Consider the following 25,760-nt stretch of genomic DNA (forward strand, 5'->3'; position numbering starts at 1 on the left):
ATTTAGAAAATGTTAGAAAAATATATTTATAAAAATATATTGTAAAAAATTGTAGGAAATGCACGAAAATGTTAGAAAAGTTTATGAAAATTTAAGATAAATTGTAGAAAAATGCAGAAAAATTATAGAAAATGCAGAAAATTTATATTTTTTTTGTGTTAGGTATGGACGGAGATACGCCAGCTCTACTTGACGGAGTCATAGACTCGTCGCACCGGTCCTTTCTTGCTGTGGTTCAGCGCGTGAAACTTAACGTGCTGCGTCCACGTCCACCAGCGGAGTTTATTCCTGTTGAGCCACGATGGGTGCCCAGGTGATATGTCGTCGGATTATGTTTTTACAAATACGTTTGTTTCGTATACGTTTCGTACATAATGTACTTGCATTTGATCGTTCTATTTTTTAGGTTGAGTGAGGTTGTTCTTCTTACTATAGGTCGTCTTGTTGAGAGTGATTTAGTACAGCTGGACAGGTCTCTACTTACGGCTCTAGTTGATAGATGGAGGCCTGAGACAAACACCTTCCACCTCCCTTGTGGGGAGATGACACCGACCCTACAGGACGTTGCGATGCTGCTGGGTCTTTCTATCAGTGGGGATGCCGTAGGGCCTCGTGTCGTCCCGCCTACGTGGTTGGACGATCTAGAAGAGCGTTTTGCAAATATTGACATCGCGATTGATGTAGAAGATCACCCAAAAGCAATAAGCCCTGCCAAGGTATGGATCCTCCAGTTCCAGGTACATACCTTGTTATGGAACGATTAATGTTAGAGTTATGCTTTTTACTAGTGCAGTTATGGTTTTTATTTTATAATTGATCTCGTACTCATAAATGTTCATCATTTCTATGCAGCCCGACAATTTGGCACATGATGCTGATGATGATAGCGTCACTCGATCCCTTGAGGCATACCTGTTGTGGTTGTTTGGATACATAATGTTCAACAACTCACACGGGGCCTATGTGGATAGGGTGCTTGTGCCTTACGCACTGGAGATCGCAGAGGCAGTTGTGGAGGAAATGCCTCAATACAGTTGGGGTGCAGCGGTACTTGCAGCCACGTACCGTGGCCTCTGTAAGGCATCGATGCAAAATAAGCACAATGCAATTCTTACAGGATGTCTAATTCCGCTACAGCTTTGGTCGTACGAGAGGTAGCAATTGATCGCCCGCTTGTCGACCACTCACCGTATGAGCTGGATATGTACGGTGACACCGAGGACGATAGGCCCACCATGGGGACTCTCTGGTACGCTCGTCAGGTATGGAAATAACTGCTACTCGTACTATTCTGTTGGCAATTCTGTTGCTTTGTTTTACTCTCTTTGTATTTCTTATTTGTACATATTATTATTAATTTTGTGCAGAAGAGGTGGGCCCACGTACAGTCTCGTCGGGCCTATCCTGATTTTGTGGCTGAGTTTGATCGGTTGACACCTGAAGACGTCGTGTGGGAGCCCTACTCCGAGTTGGCTATAAACACTCGTGCACCGATCGGGATATCTTCGGTTTGCTTTCAGGACCAGGCTTTATGGATGACAACTACAGCGTTGGTGTACGACGTTTACATTGAGGCTCACTGCCCGGACAGAGTCAGGAGACAGTTCGGTCAAAGGCAGTTGTATCCTGTGCCGTCAGCATTGGATCGGGTCGAACGCCATGACCACAGATAACAATTCATATACTATTTCAGTGACTATGCATTGTATAGTTAACTAATCATATTTGACTAAATTGTTTTCAATATTTAGTTTATCGAGGACTGGGCAACCCTTCTCCAACATGTGGGTGACAAGGGTGCAGCCTTGGGTCGATGGCTGGGACCAGGTAGAGGAGAACGTGGCGCTTGCGACCCCTGCACACACGGAGGCTTCGTACAGGGCGTACCTGAGCTGGTACCAGTCTCAGACTCGTTGCCGCTTGATATATGCTGACATGCAACCACAGCCGCATGTTGCGACAGCACAGGATGGGTACGCACGACATAGGGACGAAGCATTAGCTGGGGCGGTGAGTCAAAGTTATCATCGCTTTTCAAATACTTTGGATTACAGTGTTAATGCCTTTTTTTTCTTGCTTGCAGTTTGAAATGTGCAGGTTGATGGACTTAGATGCTAGGGCGAATTTGATGAGGATTCGAGGGGGATCTATGATGGATAGGAATGAGCAAGAGTCGGCCTGGACCCGAGTTTCACAAAGATCTCATTCCATGCTTGAAGCCTTTGGTAGCCGGACATCGTACGATGACTCGTACGGTTCGTCTCAAGCCTCGACGTCGTTTCCTTGTGGTCCCACACAGCAGCAGTCTTCCCAAGCACCTTATTGGTCTCAGCAGCATTATCCAGGTACGTGAGGATACTTACTAACTTCCTACTTTGAAGCCAACAATTAATTCTCTGTCCATACAGGTGATGCACACCCACCTTACCAACCTCACGGAGGGACTCAGTTTAGTACCATGGCACCAGCTGCAGGGATGTCATTTCAACCAACATAGGCACCACCACGACCTTTCGGTAAACATATAGTCAATCTTAATTTCAATTAATTGTGGTATGAAGTCTAATTCCTTTTATATTTACATATAGGATCACAACAAGGGTATGATGCTGGACCTTCTTCGTATTACCCTACGGCGACAGCAGAAGGAACGCAAGGTAAATACCTAATCTGTAGCCCGAATTTATCATGTGCTTCTTATCGCTATGAATATTTTAAATAATTTGAACGGTTTACAGGATCGCACCACCAGCTTCCTGATATGGGTCATTCCTCGTATCCACCACCACCAGGTACGTATGATGAATATATACCAAAATATATGACTTATAAGACGATATTAAGATATCTTAATTGCTACTGTATAGGGCCCACACAGGATACCTTTGAGGCGAACTTCGAAGATTGGAGTCGGTTATTTTCTACACCTAACCCGCAGGCCGTTATTACCTTCCAGACACCTGTGCCAACCGGACGTCCAGATAGAGACGTAGGGCCTCCAGAGCGATACACCTACTCTACAGACCACGTCCACGCTCAGCGAAAAAGAGGTCGACATGGCCGGGGTGGCCGGGGTGCTTAGGATGTGCTTCTAGTTGTTTCTGTATTTTTGTTATGGACATGTCATCATGTTATACTTATTTCGTTCTCATACATCACCTATTTCGTTCTCATTTGCGTTTGTGTGTGAATTGCTAGCTTATACGTTTCATATTCAAATTCTTTACTAATGGTTTTTATTTGTATCCATATCTAAAACACATCTAATGGCCACAGGAAGCTGTCTACAGCAGGGAGCCTGCCGCCCCCCTGGCGGGCGGCAGGCCCCCTGCCGCCCAGTGGATTGGCGGCAGGGGGCCTGCCGCCCGCCAGGGGGGCGGCAGGCTCCCGCCAAGGGCTCCCGCGCAAATAATTTTTTTTTAAATTTACATATAAGTCCCTGCCGCCCCCCTGCCGGGCGGTAGGGGTACAAAACTATAAATTGTGATATTGAAAATATATTTCTGTAAAAAATGTTTTCGAAAAATATAAAAATAAAAAAGGCGCCTGAGATCCGTAGCGGGAGCAAAACTGAGCAGTGATGCTATCAAGTAACTTAGGCCCACAAGCAAAACTGGGATGTAGAAATGTGTCAGATTTCAGCTGCCTCTACGTCTTGTTGATACAGTAAATTTATAGTTGTTTATTGTTTAAGCACGGGTGAATGTACATGCTCCGCTCCTTATTTTTTGGCACCACTTTGAGGATCTGCCACAATGTGTGGAGTGGTCTCCAAATCCTCTCTATGATCTTTGGGTATCACTCTAAGCACACGCTATAGAGGATCTTAGAGCAACTCCAACTAACCCCTCAAATTCAAACCCCTATACTGCTCTCTAGGGAGCTATTCCCCATCACAAGTTGTGGCAGTGCCGCCCAAATTAATCCGGCTCAAGTGCGCTAACCATCACCCTACAGGTAATCCCTGCTAACACGCACTTCAAACGGAGTAATCCGGCAGGGCTGTCGGGTAAAGTCCCGAAGAATCCACCTGAGCGTCGACCGAACTCAAAGCTTACATGCAACCCACACGAAGGTGAGTCCAGAGAGTACAACATTTTATCAATATATTACATTACAGAGTCTTAATTATTACAAACCAAGTTCGAAATCTCAGAAAGATACTTGAAATTCAAATTGAAAGTAGTTTAGAGTTCAACTGCAGCGGAAATAAAGCGAGTTCTAAACGACGATACAAGATGTCATGATGAAGCCCGTACATGACATCACTCGGCATTGTTATCATTGGCCGGAGTCGTATTCCATTCCACCGACCAACCAGGAGGTAAAGTACACGGCCAAGTCAAGCTAGCTATCTGATCTTCAAACGCATCACCTGAAAACAAAGTTGAGCCACAAGTAAGGCTTAGTATACTAATACCCAGCAAGGCTTACCCGACTAAGGGTATACTTAGCCCTCTAACTAGACATGCAAGTCTTTTGGCTTGAGGGGTTTGTTTTTGCCGAAAAGCAACAAAGAGTAAGTCCTTATTTTCAAATTTTAGCTTTCAAGTTCTAGTTCGATTAACCATTCTGCATTAGCATCTATCCAATAGCATACATGGTAAAAAACAATTATTTTTCATCATTCAACCATATTCCTCATCATCATTGTTCCACTTCTTACTCTATGTGGCAAAAGGGTTAAGCAATCCCAATATCCGTGAGAGGCGGACGATTCGAATCGAATTTGTTAACCTGGCCAAGCAGACCTAAACACACGCATGTGAACCGAGTTCCCACGCAACATTTCCCCTTTCTTTCCGGCTCGTGGATCAGGGTCACCCCCTTCGACTACAAGAGTCCCACGCCATGGTCGACGCCAGGTCGTGACCACGCTTGCACCCGCATGTGGCCGCATGAGAAACAACGTTCAAAGAGGGTGAGGGAAAAGTCCACTCCCCGGTCCGATCAGGTACTTAAGTTTACCGATTACCATATTTCTCGGCATGTGATTAGTACGTTCAAACACTTAACTACCACTACCACACACCGCGGCCTTATCTATTTTCACTAAACAGACGGGGTATCACAAGTACAACAACCCCGCCCGTAAACCTTATATTGCAGTGTGTCGTAAACACCCAACTCCTATAATTCTCGCGAGTGACAGGAAATCACTCGACTTCTACCGAACCATTAGCATAGCCAACTAGCGACCTACACATACTAGTGTTCAAGCATAGGTACCTAGGATCATGCAACTAAGGTTCCAATCAACCCCTGTAAACTTAAATGCACAAGTCAATAGGAATAACAATAAGTTGCATAAATTTAAAAATAGACGGGACATGCTCCGGGGCTTGCCTTCCTGAGCGGAGCTATAGCTTTGGGCTCTTCTGAACTTTGGTTTAGGTCTTCAGTAATTTCAGTTAGATTAACTTGAGCTTCACGCTGCTCACTCTCGGACTCCGGCACCAGCTCGTACGTACCGTCAGCGAGAGTAGTCAAATCTACATGAATGTATATGTGTGAGTTACTTTAGTGGTAACGATTTATTCATTTCTTCACTATAGAGTTGTAATCCAATAAAACCCAACTTTGGTAACAACCATTTTCAAAATCATCTCACAGGGCAATCATTTATCGGGTATTATCTAACATGATTGAGTTCACAGGGAACCGGGGTGGTTTTTCCCAAACACTACTCAACCAAGCAACTCTAAAATACTTTATTTACACTAGTTGTCCATATATAAATCAAAATCTATAGTTTCCTACCCTCTCTGGTCATGAAATTTTTACACAGCAGGCCATTCATGATAAGCAATCTACTATAAAAATTTCAGTCCATTTCCTGCTGAAGAAACACCATCAAAAATCTTTTACCTAGCCTCTGCTGAAAACAAGATGAATTTGTACAGGGCAAAATATGCAAGTTCTGGTAATGAAACTTTTAATAAATGTTGTTTACCCAAAGATGAACATGCTGTAAAACTTTAACATTTAATTAAGTATCATATAGGTCATAAAAAATAAAACAATGTACAACTGCAGTAAAGAAAAATAATTTCTATAGGTAGTTATACTAAGTTTCAGAGGTTCATATTTTTCAGCAAAATGCAGCAAACAAATAACAGCTCTGGTAAAAATATAATATTTTTATAGGTAAATAAACTATTTTTCATGATTTAATGTATTTATCACTACCCAAAATCATTTAGCCCATTTGGGTTTAACTAAAAATTCTCAATCTTTTTCTGTAGAATCTTGGAAACAAACTAAAGGTACTGTAAAAGTTTGAACCCATGACTCATATCATAACAACTTGGATAAATAAAACTATTTATCCTAGGCATACATCGAGTCCTAATTAAAACCTATAGCTAGGAGTGTCAAATGGACCTCAAATTTTTACAAAGTTCTAAACTTCCAGTCTACAACAATATTTCCAAAAATCACCTACAGATCAGGGCTATAACTTCATCTAGAACAAAAACCAGTGAGCTAATGAAAAAGTGAATGTAATGAAAGTTGTAAATCCAGTAACAAGGAACTCAGATCAGATGAGTTTGCATTTTTCAGATTTTTCTATGAATTTATATCGATTTTACAAGTTCGCTGTTTTTTAAAACAAAAAGAAAAGAAAACAAGATCTTGCATCTAGGCCCCTGGAAAGATTTGGGCGATTACAAATAGGTCCCTGGCCGGAAAACAGAGGTGGGGGCGAACATGGCTGGCCGGAATCCGGCGTGGGGGCTCACCGGAGGTTTGGGAGAAGTGGGGGAGAAGCTCCACGGCGTCGAGAGGAACCCGTGGATAGCCTCGGTTGGAGCTGGGACGGTCGGTGGTGGCGGTGCCACGGAGCAGCAGCTCCGGTGGAGGGGGCACATGGCGCCGGCGGCGCTCCGGCGAGGGACGAGCGGCGAGGACTAGGTGGAGAACCGATTCAGAGGGCTCCCGAGTGTGGAGGATGGCGGGAGGAGGGGGCTCCACGGCGAGCTCGAGCGGCGGGCGGCAATGGCGGGGCGGCGACGCCGTTCTGGCATAGGGACGGCTTGGCTCGGCTTGGTGAGGGAAGGAGAGTGGAGAGGGAGGGTGGAACGCCTCTTGGCGATGCAAATGGGGAGGGGGAGAGCTTGGTAGGAGGGGGTGTAGTAGTAGAGCAAACTCGGCGCGCGCGGCGTTGCGGTGACGTGCTCGCCGAGCGGCAGTAAAGGTCGGCTCAGGGGTGCAATGAGGAGGGTCGGGGCGCCGCAGCGGCGACGGGACGGGGCGAGCTGCGTGCTCATCATGGAAGGCCATGAGTGGTTGCACGTGCGCGGACGGTGGTGTGAACAGAGCGCGACGGGGAGGGCGCGTGCGCGGCAGTAGGCGAGTGAGGTCTGCGGCGGCCATGCGAGCTGGGTGGCTAGGCATTGAGTGCGCGGCCAATGTCAGCGCTCGGCGAGCTCGGTGAGCTCGACGGCCGACGTGTTCGACGTGAGTTCGGGAAGGGGAGAGAGAAGAAAGAGAAAAGAAACGAACAGTGCCTAGCGTGGTTTGACCGAGGAAAACTCAAGTTTTTGGAACTAAACTTGTAAAGTTTTGAATACCAAAGTTGTTCCTCATGTCAAAATCTACAATTTTGGTTTCAGACGTTTTCCCATTTGAGGCTCGGTTTGAAAGTTAAAAATTCAAATTCAAGTTTAAATGAAAACCCCTAAACCTACCGTTTTTTGGGTTTTTCTCCAAATTTCATGTTGTAACTTGAAAAACTTTGAATACGAAAGTTGTTTGTATTGTAAAACTCTACAACTTTTGTTTTGGGCAAAAGTTCATTTGAGCTAAGGTGTGAGAGTTGACTTTTCGGTCTATTTAAACAGATTTTTGGCTTTTAAGTATTTGAAAATTTGGGGGTTTAACTTGTCATTTCATGTGCATAAATTCACCTTGTCTCCACTCTTTTGTTATGACTTAGTTGTGCCCTCAATTTGGGGTATGTTCGGGAAGTTTCACCTGGGTATCAATTGAGGTTTGCATTTTAAACTGTTTTCCCGACTTAGGTTTATATTTAAAACGGTGACTGTCACAGCCTACCCCCCTTAAAAAGAATCTCGTCCCGAGATTCAGATAAGCAAGCTAAGTGCGGAAAAGGGGGTGTACCTCTAGTTGAATTCAGAAAACCGGGGAAATTTTGATTTAGGTAGCTTGAGTGAAGATATATTTGAGACTTTTATGATCGGTGTAGATATTGCAATCAGTACCCATAAGATAATGCCTCTATATCTTTAAGGCATGAATGACAGCTGCTAACTCGAGGTCATGAGTAGGATAATTCTGCTCATGGGGTCGAAGAGCTCGTGACGCATAAGCAATAACTCTATTGTCTTGCATGAGCACACAACCAAGAGCAGTACCCGACGCGTCACAATACACGTCAAAGGACTTGGTATTATCAGGTTGAGCTAAGATAGGTGCTGTAGTCAGCTGCTTCCTTAGGGTGTGGAAAGCCTTTTCACATTTTTCATCCCACACAAATTTTACTCATTTCTTCAACAGTTCAGTCATCGGCTTAGCAATTCTAGAGAAATCCGGAATGAATCGGCGATAATATCCAGCTAAACCAAGAAAACTGCGAATTTGATGAACGGAGGTAGGAGGTTTCCAGTCCATCACCTCTTGCACATTGCTAGGATCCACAGCTATGCCTTCGCTGGAAATAGTGTTGCCCAAGAATTTCACACTACCTAGCCAGAATTCACACTTGGAAAATTTAGCATAGAGCTGATGATCCTGAAGACGTTGGAGAACAATGCGCAGGGGCGTAGCATGGTCTTCCTCATTCTTGGAATAAATAAGGATGTCATCAATGAAAACCACGACAAACTTGTCAAGCTCAGGCATGAATACCGAGTTCATGAGGTACATGAAGTAGGCAGGTGCATTTGTGACCAAAAGACATGACGAAATATTCATAGAGTCCATATCGCGTGGAGAAGGCAGTTTTAGGAATATCACATGGACGAATCTTGATCTGATGATAGCCGGAGCAAAGATCAATCTTTGAGAAAACTCTAGCTCCAGCCAGTTGATCAAAGAGAACATCAATGCGGGGAAGTGGATATTTGTTTTTAATTGTCACCGCATTGAGAGGTCGGTAGTCCACACACAACCTCAAACTATCATCATTTTTCTTTACAAAGAGAGCTGGACAACCCCAAGGTGATGCACTAGGGCGAATGAAACCTTTGTCCAGAAATTCTTGAAGTTGAATCTTTAACTCAGCCAACTCCTTAGGTGGCATTCTATATGGTCTCTTTGAGATAGGGGCAGTGCCTGGCTGCAACTCAATAATGAATTCAATGTCTCTATCCGGTGGCATTCCTGTCAAGTCATCCGGAAAAACATCGGCATACTCGCATACCACCGGGATTTCTTCTAATTTGGATTTACTCATGGCAAATGCACAAGAATTCATGCACTCTTGAAATGGCTAATAGAGAGTAGTGGTTCCATGGGTTGGGGAATTGATTTCAACAGCTCGGGAAGGAATGTCTAAGACCACTCCATGTCGAGTCATCCAATCCATTCCCAAAATCACATCTATGCCTTCAAGTGCCAAAAGGATCAGTTCAGTTTTGATAGTTTTGCTACCCAGTTTGATCGGAACATTTCTCATGATTTGATTTGAAGCAACTTTTCCACCCGGTGTTGATATCATATAAGACCCTTTGGTGTGACAGAAATCCAAACCCACTTTTGCACCAAATTTTGCATTAATGAAACTATGGGATGCACCAGAATCAAATAGTATGACTGCAAGCTTGTTGTGGATAGGAAATGTACCCGTCATCACTGGTGCGCCCTCAGGAAGTTCTGCAAGAGTGGTGAAATTGATGCGTCCTTGCCTGACCTGAATAGTCTACTTTCTGCCCTTGTTCTTGTTGTTCTTATTAGAGCCTTGGCCCTGGTTTTGTCGCTTGGGTTGCGGGCACTCACGGGCGAAATGAGTTGAGCTCCCACAATTGAAGCAACGATTTCCATCACTCGGACGGGTTGGCTGTGGCGCATTTATCCTTGGGCCAGTTAACTGAGGAATAGGGAGACGTGCAACGCCCTGCTGTGGTGGAGGTCTGATAACCCAACGCCCTTGCTGAGGTGCCTTTGGAGGAACCTGGGGTGCAACATTCTGCACTATGTGATACCTCTGTGGCGGAGCACTAGAGGGTCCAGCTGGTGCTTTCCTCTTTTTGTCATCATGGTGAGCCATGATACAGTCCTCTTGAGTGATTGCTAGATTAACCAGCTCATTGTAAGTGTCAACCTTAACGGGGTTCAAATGTTCCTTGAGCTTGGTACTTAAGCCTCTACGAAAACGATCGCGCCTCTTAGCATCCGTGTCAGCATGATAGCCCGCGTACTGACAGAGATTGTTGAAAGCTTGGGCATATTAGAGAACTGTACGAGTCCCTTGAGTAAGAGCCAGGAACTCATTCAGCTTCCTTTCCATGAGTCCTTCTGGAATATGGTGACCCTTAAATGTAGTTTTGAATTCATCCCAAGTGACAACGTGATCAGCCGGGAGCATGCCAAGATAATTATCCCACCAAAGACGCGCCGAACCACGAAGCTGTTGCGCGGCAAAGCGAACCTAGTTTTGCTCTGAGCATGGCACCAGAAGTAGTGAAAACTTGGACTCGATTGTGCGAATCCAAGCATCCGCATCCAGCGGCTCTTCTGTCTTGTTGAACAGAGGGGGCTGGGTTGCGAAGAATTCTGGGTAACCAGCAGCTTGAGGTTGATGAACATTGTGCCCACCCCACTGCTGCTATTGTTGATGTCCCTGGACGAGTTGGCGGAGTAACTCGGTTTGGGCGGCCAGATATTCCGCGGAGTTGGGTGGCGATGGTGGCGGCTGCTGCGATCCGCTACCATTCGCGTTCCCGAAACCATCGGGGTTGCCACATGTCGCTCCCACCATCTGGAACGGCAAATTCTTTCATTAGTATGGTGATATATGACTTCTCCAATGTACAGAAGGGTAAGCGCGGAAAAGTAGAACTGGAATGAGTATGATAACAACAGGGGCAGCAACGCTATTCATTACAAGAAAATCCATAACTTGCACTCTGTTCATCGAAATGCGCCCAAATTTTGACAGCAGATAGATAATTTATCATACTACAATTTTGGTATTCAACTCCAAAGCTAATTCGATAGTTAAGATGGTCGAAAAATGTAATTTTTGCCTCTCTGTCCAGTCTGCTTTTCAGCAGGCCGAGGTACAATGTTCGGGCCATAACTATTGGCACACAAGTCTAATGATGCTGAAATTTTGTGAGCAGGTCATGAAATTCACAACAACTTTGGTATTCAACACACAGCCCAGAAATGCAAGGAAACATGGATAAATATTTAGACAAGTTTCTGCAGTGATAGATTCAACTACAAGCAAACCATTACAAACCATCCATCAAGTTCTTAGCTAAGGTCTAAGCGATTAAAGTATTTTTACATCTGTGTGGCACTCATTACAAAAGCAAGGTACTCAACTCTTAGTTAGTCTATTACATCACTGTCCAAAAGTTAGGCTACCCTATCGAGGAGTATGCGCAAAGGACTACTTAAGACATCATCTAAAAGTCGTCGAGGTTACTGACTGACGACTCGCTCCTCACTGGTGAGTGAGCTCCCGGAAGTGGTGGCAGGGGCACTCCAGACGTAGTGTCAAGTCTTGAGATACCCTGAACCTCCTGGGGCTCCTCCTCCATGGCCTCAGGCTGGGCCTGTTGAGCCTCCAACATCTCAATGTGATCCAAAGCATTATCTAGCTGAACCTGTTGGGCGGTGAACTGCTGCTCCAGAAGTGCAAAGTCAGCATCCCTCTCGTCCAAGAGAGCATCACGCTCCTCAACTTGACCCTCAAGTTGGCCAATATGGGCATCAAGATCCGCGATCTGCTCATTCTTAGCAGTCACTATCTTATGGCTGGTCCGTGCAGAACCAATGATCTGGGCCATGGCTTTGGCCTGTAAGGTCTGCAAGCGGTAGAGTGCATTCATGCACTTCACCGACATGGAGATAGTCTCTGCAGCTCTATTCTGCTGAAGGTACCCAGTGTGTCCGACCCGACTAAGCCAGTTAGGGTCATTGGGCTGCTCTGCTGGGAAGAGGCCAATAGGGGCTAGTGTGACAGCTGCATAATTTTTTTCGCAAAACTTGTTGAGCGCTCTCATGGCTGCAAGTTCCCAAGTGTCAACCAGACGGTGTCCAACTACCTCCAGCTCCAAGGAAGCCCAGTGAGTTGGAAAAGGGTGGGGAGCATGAGTCATGTGCACGCGACAGCGCGCGACTCCCATCTCATGGAACTCCTCGCCCACATAGCGCGGGGGACTGGGATATCCGGCATCGCGCATCACTTCCCAAAGAATGGAGGGAAAACCCTGCCAGTGTGTGCACTCAGAGTGTGCACTCCCATCCTCATCAAACACCAGGAGAGCAGGAGCAGCCATCTGTACAAAAGATGTGCACAAGTGATTGGTGTTTAAAAACAGATTCTGGGTAGTGCACGAAAACAAGTATAACTGAAAAAATTGTGCTCCGAAAATTCTCAAATTTTACCATAACACTCATAAGGTCTTTGTGCACAACTTTGCTAGTCAACCCAAGAGCTAGATCAGAGCCTAAGAAAATCTTATCCTTAGAGTTTTCCTTTGCTGTCTGCCCAGAATTTTCAGTGACCAGAGATCTAGTAAAATGAGTGCTGAGGACAAACTACTAAGCCTAAAATTACCAAATTTTGACAGAAGCTCGGTGAATAAATTTGGCACAAGTTTTGTGTTGGACACATCTGCAGAAAATATGCCTAGGAAGGCCTAAAAATTCGTGCAACCGAAATGCTCAAAACTGACAGAAAACAGGGTGTCAAAGTTTCTAGTGTACCCCAATGTATACTAGTCGAAAAATTCTCACATTTAAACAGCAGGTAGTAGACAAGTTTTGGAGCAAAATTCTCCACTGGCACTTCTACAGATAAAGTCATCTACTATGTCAAATAAATTCACCTCCCAGGATATAGCTGAAAATGATAGATTTCTAGATATACCTTAATCGAGAGAAAATGAACCGTGCTCATGTGCAAACCTTAATATTCCCAACTAATCCACATCCATTTTCATTGGCTTTCAGTTTATGATCATGATGCATGCACGACATATTCGTCCTCACAAGAAAACAATTGCCAAATAACTTTGGACTTACGGGGTTAGCACCGGTGGTATGGCACAATTTACGTCTCTCCATATATATATATATATATATATATATATATATATATATATATATATATATATATATATATATATATATAGCCGAGTTTTAACTGTTCTTAACTTACATAATCGTGGTTAGTGTACCTGCAGAAAATTGACAGATATATATTCATTGAACATTTCATGGCAGCACCCATGAAAGCGTTCCCATACATTACCGCTCACTATAGAAGCGGCATCCATGCGTCCAACACTGCATGTACAGCGCTCATACGCTACCAAGGTGACATATTCACGGTTTCTTTTACTCCCAATATAATCGACCGATGGTCGGTATATTGGCAGCAGCTCAAGTAGGCCACTGCTTGAGCGCAGCGTTCGGTTCGCATCACCGATGGGAAGGTCAGACTCCCTCAGCTGACTGAGTACACTTTACTCCCAATATAATCAACTAATAGTTGGTATATTGGCAGCACCTCAAGTAAGCCACTGCTTGAGGGCAGCGTTCGGCTCGCATCACCGACGGGAAGGTCAAGCTCTCTCAGTTGACTGAGGATCCTTACCATCTTACCTTCGCATAGGTGCGTTGTTACATAATGTAAAGTACTGAATTTAAAGTACAGAAAGAAATATGCTGGAAGTTAGTTATAAATAAACCATAAGTTAGATAGCCACCTAGTAATTCACATAATTTTCCCTAGGGCTTTACGTACTATGCACGATCCTTAGCGAACCAACGTATTTTCCAAACGCGATTTTGTGGCTAAGTTTTAAGGAAAACTTTTGAAATCTTGTCGTACTCTCGGGTGTGCGCTTTGTTCGGCTCTGATGCCAGCTGTGGCAGCACCGCCCAAATTAATCCGGCTCAAGTGCGCTAACCATCACCCTACAGGTAATCCCGGCTAACACGCACTTCAAACGGAGTAATCCGGCAGGGCTGTCGGGTAAAGTCCCGAAGAATCCACCTGAGCGTCGATCGAACCCAAAGCTTACATGCAACCTACACGAAGGTGAGTCCAGAGAGTACAATATTTCACAAATATATTACATTATAGAGTCTTAACTTAATTATTACAAACCATGTTCGAAATCTCAGAAAGGTACTTGAAATTCAAATTGAAAGTAGTTTAGAGTTCAACTACAACGGAAATAATGCGAGTTCTAAACGATGATACAAGATGTCATGATGAAGCCCGTACATGACATCACTCGCCATTGTTATCGTTGGCCGGAGTCGTATCCCACTCCACCGACCAACCAAGAGGTAAAGTACACGGCCAAGTCAAGCTAGCTATCTGATCTTCAAACGCATCATCTGAAAACAAAGTTGAGCCACAAGCAAGGCTGAGTATACTAATACTCAGCAAGGCTTACCCGACTAAGGGTATACTTAGCCCTCTAACTAGACATGCAAGGCTTTTGGCTTGAGGGGTTTGTTTTTGCCGAAAAGCAACAAAGAGTAAGTCCTTATTTTTAGATTTTAGCTTTCAAGTTCTAGTTCGATTAACCATTCTACATTAGCATCTATCCAATAGCATACATGGTGAAAAACAATTATTTTTCATCATTCAACTATATTCCTCATCATCATTATTCCACTTCTTACTCTATGTGGCAAAAGGGTTAATCAATCCCAATATCCGTGAGTGGCAGCCGATTCGAATCGAATTTTTAACCTGGCCAGGCAGACCTAAACACACGCATGGGAACCAAGTCCCCACGCAACATTTCCCCTTTCTTTCCGGCTCGTGGATCAGGGTCACCCCCTTCGACTACAAGAGCCCACTGCACGGTCGACGCCGGGTCGTGACCACGCTTGCACCCGCATGTGGCCGCATGAGAAACAACGTTCAAAGAGGGTGAGGGAAAAGTCCACTCCCCGGTCCAATCAGGTACTTAAGTTTACCGATTACCATATTTCTCGGCATGTGATTAGTATGTTCAAACGCTTAACCACCACTACCACACACTGTGGCCTTATCCATTTTCACTAAACAGACGGGGTATCACAAGTACAACAACCCCGCCCGTAAACCTTATATTGCAGTGTGTCGTAAACACCCAACTCCTATAATTCTCGCGAGTGACAGGAAATCACTCGACTTCTACCGAACCATTAGCATAGCCAACTAGCGACCTACACATACTAGTGTTCAAGCATAGGTACCTAGGATCATGCAACTAAGGTTCCAATCAACCCTTGTAAACTTAAATGCACAAGTCAATAGGAATAACAATAAGTTGCATAAATTTAAAAATAGACGGGACATGCTCCGGGGCTTGCCTTCCTGAGCGGCGCTAGACTTGGGCTCTTCTGAACTTTGGTTCAGGTCTTTAGTAATTTCAGTTAGATTAACTTGAGCTTCACGCTGCTCACTCTTGAACTCCGGCACCAGCTCGTATGTACCGTCAGCAAGAGTAGTCAAATCTACATAAATGCATATGCGTGAGTTACTTTAGTGGTAACGATTTATTCATTTCTTCACTATAGAGTTGTAATCCAATAAAACCTAACTTTGGAAACAACCATTTTCAAAATCATCTCACAGGGCAATCATTTATCGGGTATTATCTAACATGATTGAGTTCACAGGGAACCGGGGTGGTTTTTCCCAAACACTACTCAACCAAGCAACTCTAAAATACTTTATTTACACTAGTTATCCATATATAAATCAAAATCTATAGTTTCCTACACTCTCTGGTCATGAAATTTTTACACAGCAGGCCATTCATGATAAGCAATCTACCATAAAAATTTCAGTCCATTTCCTGCTGAAGAAACACCATCAAAAATCTTTTACCTAGCCTCTGCTGAAAACAAGATGAATTTGTACAGGGCAAAATATGCAAGTTCTGGTAATGAAACTTTTAATAAATGTTGCTACCCAAAGATGAGCATGCTGTAAAACTTTCACATTTAATTATCATATAGGTCATGAAAAATAAAACAATGTACAACTGCAGTAAAGAAAAATAATTTCTACAGGTAGTTATACTAAGTTTCAGAGGTTCATATTTTTCCAGCAATATGCAGTACACAAATACCAGCTCTGGTAAAAATATAATATTTTTATAGGTAAAGAAACTATTTTTCATTTAGCCCAGTTGGGTTTAACTAAAAATTCTCAATATTTTTCTGTAGAATCTGGGAACCAAACTTAATATTTATCCTAGGCATACATCAAGTCCTAATTAAACCTATAGCTAGGAGTGTCAAATGGACCTCAAATTTTTACAGAGTCCTAAACTTGCAGTCTACAACAATCTTTCCAAAAATCACCTACAGATCATGGCTATAACTTTAGATATAAATAAAGGACTAATAAATTTGTATTTAATCTAGAACAAAAACCAGTGAGCTAATGAAAAAGTGCATGTAATTAAAGTTGTAGATCTAGTAACAAGGAACTCAGATCAGTTGAGTTTGCATTTTTCAGATTTTTCTATGAATTTATATCGATTTTACAAGTTCGCTGTTTTGGGCCCCTGGAAACGAGATCTTGCATCTAGGCCCCTGGAAAGATTTTGGCGATTACAAATAGGTCCCTAGCCGGAAAACAGAGGTGGGGGCGAACATGGCTGGCCGGAATCCGGCGTGGGGGCTCACCGGAGGTGTGGGAGAAGTGGGGGAGAAGCTCCACGGCGTCGAGAGGAACCCGTGGATAGCCTCGGTTGGAGCTGGGACGGCCGGTGGTGGCGGTGCCACGGAGCAGCAGCTCCGGCGGAGGGGGCACGCGGCGCCGGCGGCACTCCGGCGAGGGACGAGCAGTGAGGACCGGCCGGAGAGGACCAGTGGGAGGTGGAGAACCGATTCAGAGGGCTCCCGAGGGTGGAGGATGGCGGGAGGACGGGGCTCCACGGCGAGCTCGAGCGGCGGGCGGCAATGGCGGGGCGGCGACGCCGTTCTGGCACAGGGACGGCTCGGCTCGGCTTGGTGAGGGAAGGAGAGTGGAGAGGGAGGGTGGAACGCCTCTTGGCGAAGCAAATGGGGAGGGGGAGAGCTCGGCAGGAGGGGGTGTAGTAGTAGAGCAAACTCGGCGCGCGCGGCGTTGCGGTGACGTGCTCGCCGAGCGGCAGTAATGGCCGGCTCAGGGGTGCAGCGAGGAGGGTCGGGCGCCGCAGCGGCGACGGTACGGGGCGAGCTGCGTGCTCATCATGGAAGGCCATGAGTGGCTGCACGTGCACGGACAGTGGCGTGAACGGAGCGCGACGGGGCGACGCAGAGCTCTCGATGGCGCGGCGAAAGGGGCGGAGCAGCGAGGGCGCGTGCGCGGCAGCAGGCGAGTGAGGTCTGCGGCGGCCATGCGGGCTAGGCGGCTGGGCATTGAGTGCGCGGCCATGCGGGCTAGGCAGCTAGGCATTGAGTGCGCGGCCATGTTCAGTGCTCGGTGAGCTCGGCGGCCGACGTGTTCGACGTGAGTTCGGGAAGGGGAGAGAGAAGAAAGAGAAAAGAAACGAACAGTGCCTAGCGTGGTTTGACCGAGGAAAACTCAAAATTTTTGAACTAAACTTGAAAAGTTTTGAATACCAAAGTTGTTCCTCGTGTCAAAATCTACAATTTTGGTTTCAGACGTTTTCCCATTTGAGGCTCGGTTTGAAAGTTAAAAATTCAAATTCAAGTTTAAATGAAAAGCCCCCTAAACCTACTATTTTTCGGGTTTTTCTCCAAATTTCATGTTGTAACTTGAAAAACTTTGAATATGAAAGTTGTTTGTCTTGTAAAACTCTACAACTTTTGTTTTGGGCAAAAGTTCATTTGAGCTAAGGTGTGAGAGTTGACTTTTCGGTCTATTTAAACAGATTTGTGGCTTTTAAGTATTTGAAAATTTGGGGGTTTAACTTGTCATTTCATGTGCATAAATTCACCTTGTCTCCACTCTTTTGTTATGACTTAGTTGTGCCCTCAATTTGGGGTATGTTCGGGAAGTTTCACCTGGGTATCAATTGAGATTTGCATTTTAAACTGTTTTCCCGACTTAGGTTTATATTTAAAACGGGGACTGTCACACAAGTATTGAAGCAAGTTTCCAATACCAATTCCCAGAACATCCAAACAGCTAACATTTGGAGCTCTCGATGCTAATTCCTAATCTCTAGCTTCAATATCTACATCCAAACGGGGGCGTCATATTTTTTTGCTACTGAAACTATCCAAACAACTCATATTTCGAGTTCCCAATGCTATTTTCTAATTCCTAGTTTCAATATCTACATCCAAACGGGGCGTCATCTTTTTCTGCTGCTGAAACTAGAGAGGTGGCAGGACACATGTTTTGAGAGAAAAAAATCATCCAAAAAAAGTTATATCTCTAAACTGAATATTTTTTTTAAAAAAAAGAAGAAACAATTTATTGTGAATTTGGAATAATTGTTCTTGGTTTACAATGAAATTGTTGGTCTAAATATTTTCACTCAAATATAGTCAATTTTGATCTAGTTTTGAATATCTAATTGTAAGAAAAACAACAATACAATCAGAATTTATTCCAGACACTTAATTTGAAAACTACGGATTTTTTTCGTCAAACCTTCAGTTTGGACCGAAGTTGATGCATGTCAGCATCTGTCCGCCTTTTGTCTGTGAACTCTAGTGGCTGCCATCTTTATATGCCCACTGGGCTAATCATAGGCTAGGAGGAGTTAATTAGGCCCTGTTTGGTTCTCAAAAGTCCCAAAGCTAATTTTAGTCTCTGGGCTAAAACAAAAAGTCCTCGCGTTGCGGCACCGCCGCACGCGCCTCCTACTCCTCCCCACGGTGACGGCGCAAGAAGAGGAGGACGAGGGTATGCATCCGTGGCGAGCTCGTGCGTGTCCGCGGGCGACTCGGCATCCACGGCGCGGCGGGCGCGGGCCGAGAGGCCGCCGAGGAGGGGTGTGGCCATGGGGCGCACCGAGGCGGTGCTCGAGGCATGGGCCAAGCGGATGGGCCTCGCGCCGGGGGCGGCGCGCCGCGGCGGCCTGGCGCGCGCTCCTCGCCCGGTCACAGGGGAGCGGGAGGTGAGGGACAAGAGGGTCACGGGTGGGTGGCCTCGCGGTGGGTGGGGGTTGCTGGGGAATCGTGCGTGTACAGACTTTTCAAGTTTTAGCCCCCAACAGACTTTTAGTCCCAAAAAGCTCCTCTTGAGGGACTTCTCAAGTTTTAGCCCCCAACAGACTTTTAGTCCCAAAAAATCTCTCATGTTTGGTTGTTTAGTCCCAAAAGTCCCTCAAACCAAACAGGGTCTTAAAAGGCTAGAAAATAGAAAAATGCAGATCTCCCACGAAGCAAAATGCAAGCAAACCACAAGCACTCCTCCTGTCCTCCGCCAGAGCATATGCGCGTTAACGCGACGCGACTCCACCCACCCTCCACCCCCATGCTCCGCGCCCCCTCCTCCTCCTCCTACTGGTCCTTCTCGCCTCCGCGCCCCTCGCGATCGGAGCAGCAGCCTTGGTCGGCCACATCCTCGGCGGTGTCAAGGAGAACCCCACCGCCGCCAACAGCAACGTCTCTCTCTCTCTCTCTCTCTCTCTCTCTCTCTCTCTCTCTCACACACACACACACACACAGCATCCGGAGAGGGAGGCGCCGCCGTCGAAGCTCCGCCCGCCCCCAAATCAACGCGATGCCGCCAGAGCTTTGCCTCTACTCCTCCGCCGGCTTGGAGGCCACCCCGGCTCTGCTCCGTCGGCCTGGAGGCCACCCCACCTCTGCTCCTCCGCCGGCCTGGAGAGGGAGGGAGCGGCGGGAGGACGGGTCGGCGGGGAAGCTCGATCTGCCGGCCAACGCGCGGGAGAGACCTCTGCGCCCGGGCTGCTCCTCCCTCTGCCACCGTGGAGGGGCCGGCGGCCGGTAGAGTAGCACAGCCTCCTCCGCACCTCCCGTTCCGGTGACGAGGTGGAGACCGGGTACGCCGCGCCACTCCGGCCGCTCCCCGCTATGGTCTCCTTCTTGCCCCGATGGCCGCTCCCCGCCGCGGTCTCCTCCTCCCCTGCTCCTCCCCGCGGGCTCGCCTGGCCCCACCGGCCGCATATGCATTCGAGGACAGAGGGATTGCAATTTTGCATCGTCTCTCTCCTCCAATGCAATTTGCCTTCCGAGTATGCCTTTCCTGTTGGAGTAGATGCCTCGCGTGAACAGTAGAGGTGGAGAGGCAAAATGCATTTGCCTGCCTCTGTTGAAGTCAGTCTTAGGGTGTTAATGGCCTGACTCCAGTGGCCTTTTCACAATCCAAATTGTCTCTGGTATATTTTTATTTTAAAATTGTATATGATAGCTCAATTTTTTAGAGCCCAGCTCTTAGATAATTTAAGCTAAATTTTAAAGCCCTTTACCGCCGCCCTATGCCTGCTGCGCTCGCCGCTCCCCTCTAATGTGTAAATGCACTATTTCGAGCATGGCTTCACGGCGGCAGGACTATACATCACGCGCGTTGCAAATCACCTATCCATCGCCTAAAGCGGTAGCAAGCGTACTCATAGGATGTTTATTATATTGTTTAGCCCAATAGTACTTGGCTGGTATGCAGGCATTGCAAATCACCCATCCAGACCCGCTGGTGAGTCAACGTGCTGCTCTGTTACATGCTATCAGTATGTGCTATCTTTTTTTATTTTTTATTTCTTTTCCATTATTTCTTTTTTCTTTTTCTTCTTATTCATTTTCTTACTATTTTAACGATAATGTTCATTTGCTCCTACTTAAAGTTATTTTTCTGCGAGTAACTAATTTGTTCATAGTGTCAAATTATTTGTTCCGTCTGTAGATTAAATTGTTCGGCCGTGTTGACTCATTTGTTCGCGATATTTATTTTTCTTTATTTATTTAAATAATAAAATATTCGCGAAGTTTAATATTTTATTCGTTAAACATTGTTATTTGTTCGTTATGTTTGAATTTTTGTTTATTAAAATAATTATTTGTTTGTATTGTTAAAATATTTGTTCATAGTAGCCGAAACTAATTATTTATTATTAAAAATTACTTTTAAAAATATCATGCAAATATAGTTGTTTCGAAGATTTTGTCATAAAATTTGATAATGGTGCAATAAGAATTTAATTTAAATGCATTGTTTAAGATTTATAGATTTTTTAAGTAGGAATTCTACTTGCATGCGGATGATGTCATCAATCTGTCCTCTTATGCATGTATGCATTTACTATTCTTTTTTTCCAACCAGAGTACTGTAGCTAATGTATTGGACTAATGTCTAGTGGCCTATTTAGTACGCGTAATCTCTTTGAGAGATTTTTTAGGTCGTGTTTGGATGGAGAGCGGCTCGGTCTATTGTTTGGTCTGCGGACGTGAGAACCCAGCCGTCCCAACAAGCGAATATTCGCTCAATAGTCCCAACCAGCTCGCTCCATTCCAAATTTCCAACGGCGTCTCTTCCGTCTCGCACTCGTTCTCGACGCTCCCTCCCTCTGCCCCAGCAATCCTCTGCTCTGCGCACGCCCTGCCTACTTGCTCGGAGCCCGACCCCGATGGTCAGACTCGCCGGCCCCCATGGAAACGCGGGTGGTTGGGCGGCAACGAGCCCAAGATCCGGCTCGCACAGGTGGCGCTGGTGAAAGCAGTCAGCGGCAATGAATCGAGCTGCGATTCCAAGCATGCGGCGTGAAGAATCAGACGACGGCGTGAAGAATCAATGGCGCCACTAGAACAACAACAAGGAATCCCCAAATCATTTTGTGACAGGTTATAGTTTACGACTTTTGCCATTCTGTCAAAATTTCCACACAAGAGGGAACTACCTCTGCAGATCTACTCGATGTGTTGGGAGTATGGGCTTCTTGCAAGAGTCAAGGATGTCATATAAGTTTTCTTTATCCATTGCTACAATTCACATGAGCCGGAAAAAAACCTAATAGGAAACAGCTAATTCTCCTGCTTTTGTTTTATGGGAATTGAATCCAAATTTCAATTGGAACTGTTTCTACCTCGTCTGCTTGCTTTTTTTTGCGAACGGATATGGGATTATATTGCACAGAAAAGCACACTACAAACCCATATTACAAAGAAACCTCTAGACTTGAGAGAAAAAACAACGCACGCATACAGGGGCCCTTTCTTCTTCAGCTCCGGCGGCCGCCCCTTCCCCGTCGCATCTCCAACAGAGGAAGACCAGAAGAGAAGGCGAAGCCCCGGTCCAAGTCATCACCGCAGCGCAGCTCCAAACATTGGAAGATGTCGCATAAGCCGATGCCGACGAACCACCTCGACGACAAATTAACAACGCTGAACGAACGTCGACGCTACCACTCCGGCGACGGCAAGGGAAAGAGTCCACCAGCTTCGCCTTTGTCAACATCGACTCAAGGAAACCAGTGCCCCAAGCTGCAGTCATCCCCACGCAGGAAGACAACCAAGCAGAGAAAAGATCCCATCCGAACGCAAGTCGAAGGGAAACCAACCTCACAGACCAAGCGCCGAAGAGAAACATGCCGGACTCAGTCTGGAAGACCAAAAGCTTCGCCCCCGGGCCGGCAATCCTGAAGACGACGACCACTATAGGTGTGTCTTTACTTTTATAGAATAGTTTTTTGATAGAAAAGACTATAGGTTGCTAAACTTTTTTGGGATAGGGGTTTCACACTAGAACAACCTAGTTGCACATCTAGATAGCATGTTTTAGTTTATGTTTTGTGCAAACTAGTTGGAGCCATAGGTCAAAGCTTTTATTAATGCCTAATTCACCCCCTCCCCCTCTTAGGCTAGAGCACCCGATCCTTTCATAGACAATGGCAATCTATACCCTAAAGATAATAGATGTCGTGATATGATGTTTTTAACACCCCCCCCCCCCCCAAAAAAAAAACATGGTACAGCCAGAGAGACCATTTCAACACCTTAATTGAATAATACATGGACCAGCAGTTATCTTTAATTTAGACTTGGGTGAATTCTTCGATTTCAATTCGAAGGCATGCAAAGAAATAGTAAATTTCACAGCCCAAATAATTAACATGTATATATATATACACATATATACATCGGAGAGTATGTAGTACAGAGTAATAATTAATACAAATCATCAATACTAACTAATTTGTACGTACAGCGCGCGCGCGCGCACTCAATACACTAGCCGCATGCATGTATATATGCATGTCTCTTTGATTTTACATGATGGTGTTGGACCTTGTGCCGTCGATGGTGACCGTGGCGAGCACGACGGCGACGCCAAGGAGGAGCACAACGAGCGCCGTGAAGTTGACGAGCATCGCCTCGGCGCCGTACTTGGGCAGGCGCAGGGGCGGGCCCTGCAGGAAGGTGAGCTTCTCGAGGAAGCCGAGCTGCGCCGTGCCGACGGCGAGCACGAAGACGAGGAGGCCGGCGACGGCGTGCCATGGCAGGGCCGTGCGCCTGGTGGCCGGCGAGGCGCCCGGGAAGAAGAAGGCGAGGAAGCCCACAGCCCACTGGATCGCGTAGAGGGAGATGGTGGCGATGCCGACCCAGGAGTGGAGCGAGTAGAGGTTGGGGATGCCGCTCTCGGCGTGGAACTTGAAGACCGCGTAGACGCCGAGGGCGCCGGCGGCGAGGCCCGCGGCGTGCAGCGCCAGGTGCGCCTTCTTCCTGGCGTCGCGGGCGAGCGGGAGGGAGCGGTAGCACAGGATGGCCTCGCCGCCGAGGACGATGGGGCCGAGGAGCATGAGCACGGGGTGGACGTTGAAGATGAGCTGCTTGTCGGCCGTGGAGCGGAAGGCCAGGCCGCCGCGGAAGTGGACGCACCAGAGCAGCACCAGCGCGGCGGCGGCGGCGGCCAGGACGTGCGCCACCAGAGTGCGCGCGTCCGCCTTCTTGGACGGCGGCGCCGAGGGCGGCCCCTTCATGTCCATGTCGATCTCACAACTGAAATCGAGGAGGATCGGATTCGGATGCGATGGGGGAGAGAAGGAAGCAGTCAGTCCTGGCAGCTGGGCTTTAACTGCGTGCACAGGATGAAGGCAGCTAGGTGGGCGGGCGGTTACATGGTTGTGGACGTGGTTGCTCTGCCCGCCGCGCGCTATTTGCCTCTGCCGGTAGCCACTACCCAAACCAACCAACCAACAAAAATCCTACTGCTCCTAAAGAAGGAAGGGAAAGAAGAAGATACTGAATGCAAGCAAGTCGACTGATTGGCGGATGTAATAAAGCAGCAGAAATTGTGGCACCAAGCTAAGGTCGTGTTTGGATCACACCTCCTACAGAAGCAAAGTGACTAAACTTTAGCCCATTTGCTATGAGTTTGGATGGTGGGTCGAAGTGGATCGGGACGGGTTCGACTCACTTGGACCCATGTTTGGTTAAAGTATTGTGTGTGTTGGATCCATCCCTAAGGCAAATATACCCGTCTCTTCGGAGACATCCGATAAAAAAGGCAAATATACCCTCATATGCATGCGGGTCGAAGCACCCTTCATGTCCATGTCCATGTCGATCTCACAACTGAAAGGCCTTGTGTCCCTAGCATCAGAGAGAGCAACATTTGACAGTATATTTTCAAGGGCCGACCCGATGGGTGAGGTGCCTGAGCACGCTCCTGGCGACTCAGGAGGCGACACCGCCGCCGCCGGCCTCCCCGACGCCGGCAGCCTCTCCCACCTCTGCTTCCCCCGCCTGAGCTCCATCCACCCTCCTCTCCTTCCGCTACCCACCACCATTCTTCCCTGCTTCACACCCCTTGGCGCTACTGTTCCATTGCCGCGACGTTCGGTGCGCCCTGCTCGACGCCGCGCTCCCCGCACAAGCCAGCCCCGCTTCCCCTCGACGGCCGCTGCATCCGACCCCGCAACAAAGGCTCCGCCATCAACCTCCCCGACGGACTCCTCCGATGGAGTGTCGCGCCGTCCTCCTCGTGCCAACACCTGGCCAGGTACGCAGTTCTCGGAATATGCTCTCCTCCATTTTCACCAACTGTCCGTCCCTGCCACCTCGGGGCCGCTCAGCTCGCCGGAGGGATCCTTTTGGATCCGGCCTGAACCGGGCTCCTCTATTGCTACTACTTCTCAAGTGGGCAATGCGCTGAACTTCCGGTTCGCCCGCCCGCCGCGCCGGTTCAAGGTCATCCGACTTGGGCCCGACCTCTTTTCCGCTCGCGCGGCAAACAACAACCTCGCCTCGTTCATCGCCTCGCGTGGGCGATGCAAGGTCGGCAGCGTGTCTCTCCTCCTCTTTCCCACCCTCACCGCGGCCATGGCCAACGGCAGTGTCCTTGGTGCGCGGGAATGTGACGTCAGCACCCCCGTTCAAACTTCCAACGGCCAGGCCACTGTTCGTCCCCCTCCTCGCGCTCCTGGGCCGGCTCCTTCCGGCCCAACAAGCGCCTCTGCTCTTGGCATTCACTCTGCCTCCACCACCATGTCAGGAGAGCCATCCGTCGCCATTGCTGCTTCTGCTCCATATCTGCAGGAAATCGGGAAGAGTCACTCTGGCGCTGAATCTTCCCTCTATCCTGCTGACCCCCGTTCTGCCGCGCATTCAACTCCTGGGCATGCCCGGTCACCTCGCGCGCCGAACGGCTGTCCCGCCTCTAGCGCGCCGAACGGATGTCAACTCGATCA

The 25,760-nt window shown here is 47.0% G+C and overlaps 1 protein-coding gene across 1 annotated transcript; it reads right to left on the minus strand.

Moving 5' to 3' along the window:
• Window positions 1-23,157: 23,157 nt before the first annotated feature.
• Window positions 23,158-24,433, minus strand: LOC120679445 (probable ascorbate-specific transmembrane electron transporter 1). The gene has a single exon (XM_039961035.1). It carries the CDS (start codon window positions 24,054-24,056, stop codon window positions 23,340-23,342), a length of 717 nt encoding a protein of 238 aa, XP_039816969.1. The 5' UTR covers window positions 24,057-24,433; the 3' UTR covers window positions 23,158-23,339.
• Window positions 24,434-25,760: the final 1,327 nt, after the last annotated feature.

The sequence above is a fragment of the Panicum virgatum genome, chromosome 6N (genome assembly GCF_016808335.1).
Source record: "Panicum virgatum strain AP13 chromosome 6N, P.virgatum_v5, whole genome shotgun sequence".
NCBI classification, from domain to species: Eukaryota; Viridiplantae; Streptophyta; class Magnoliopsida; order Poales; family Poaceae; genus Panicum; species Panicum virgatum.

What these genes read in the sequence shown, in the direction of transcription:
- LOC120679445 (XM_039961035.1), bottom strand. Translation starts at nt 24,056, where the DNA reads ATGGACATGAAGGGGCCGCCCTCGGCGCCGCCGTCCAAGAAGGCGGAC.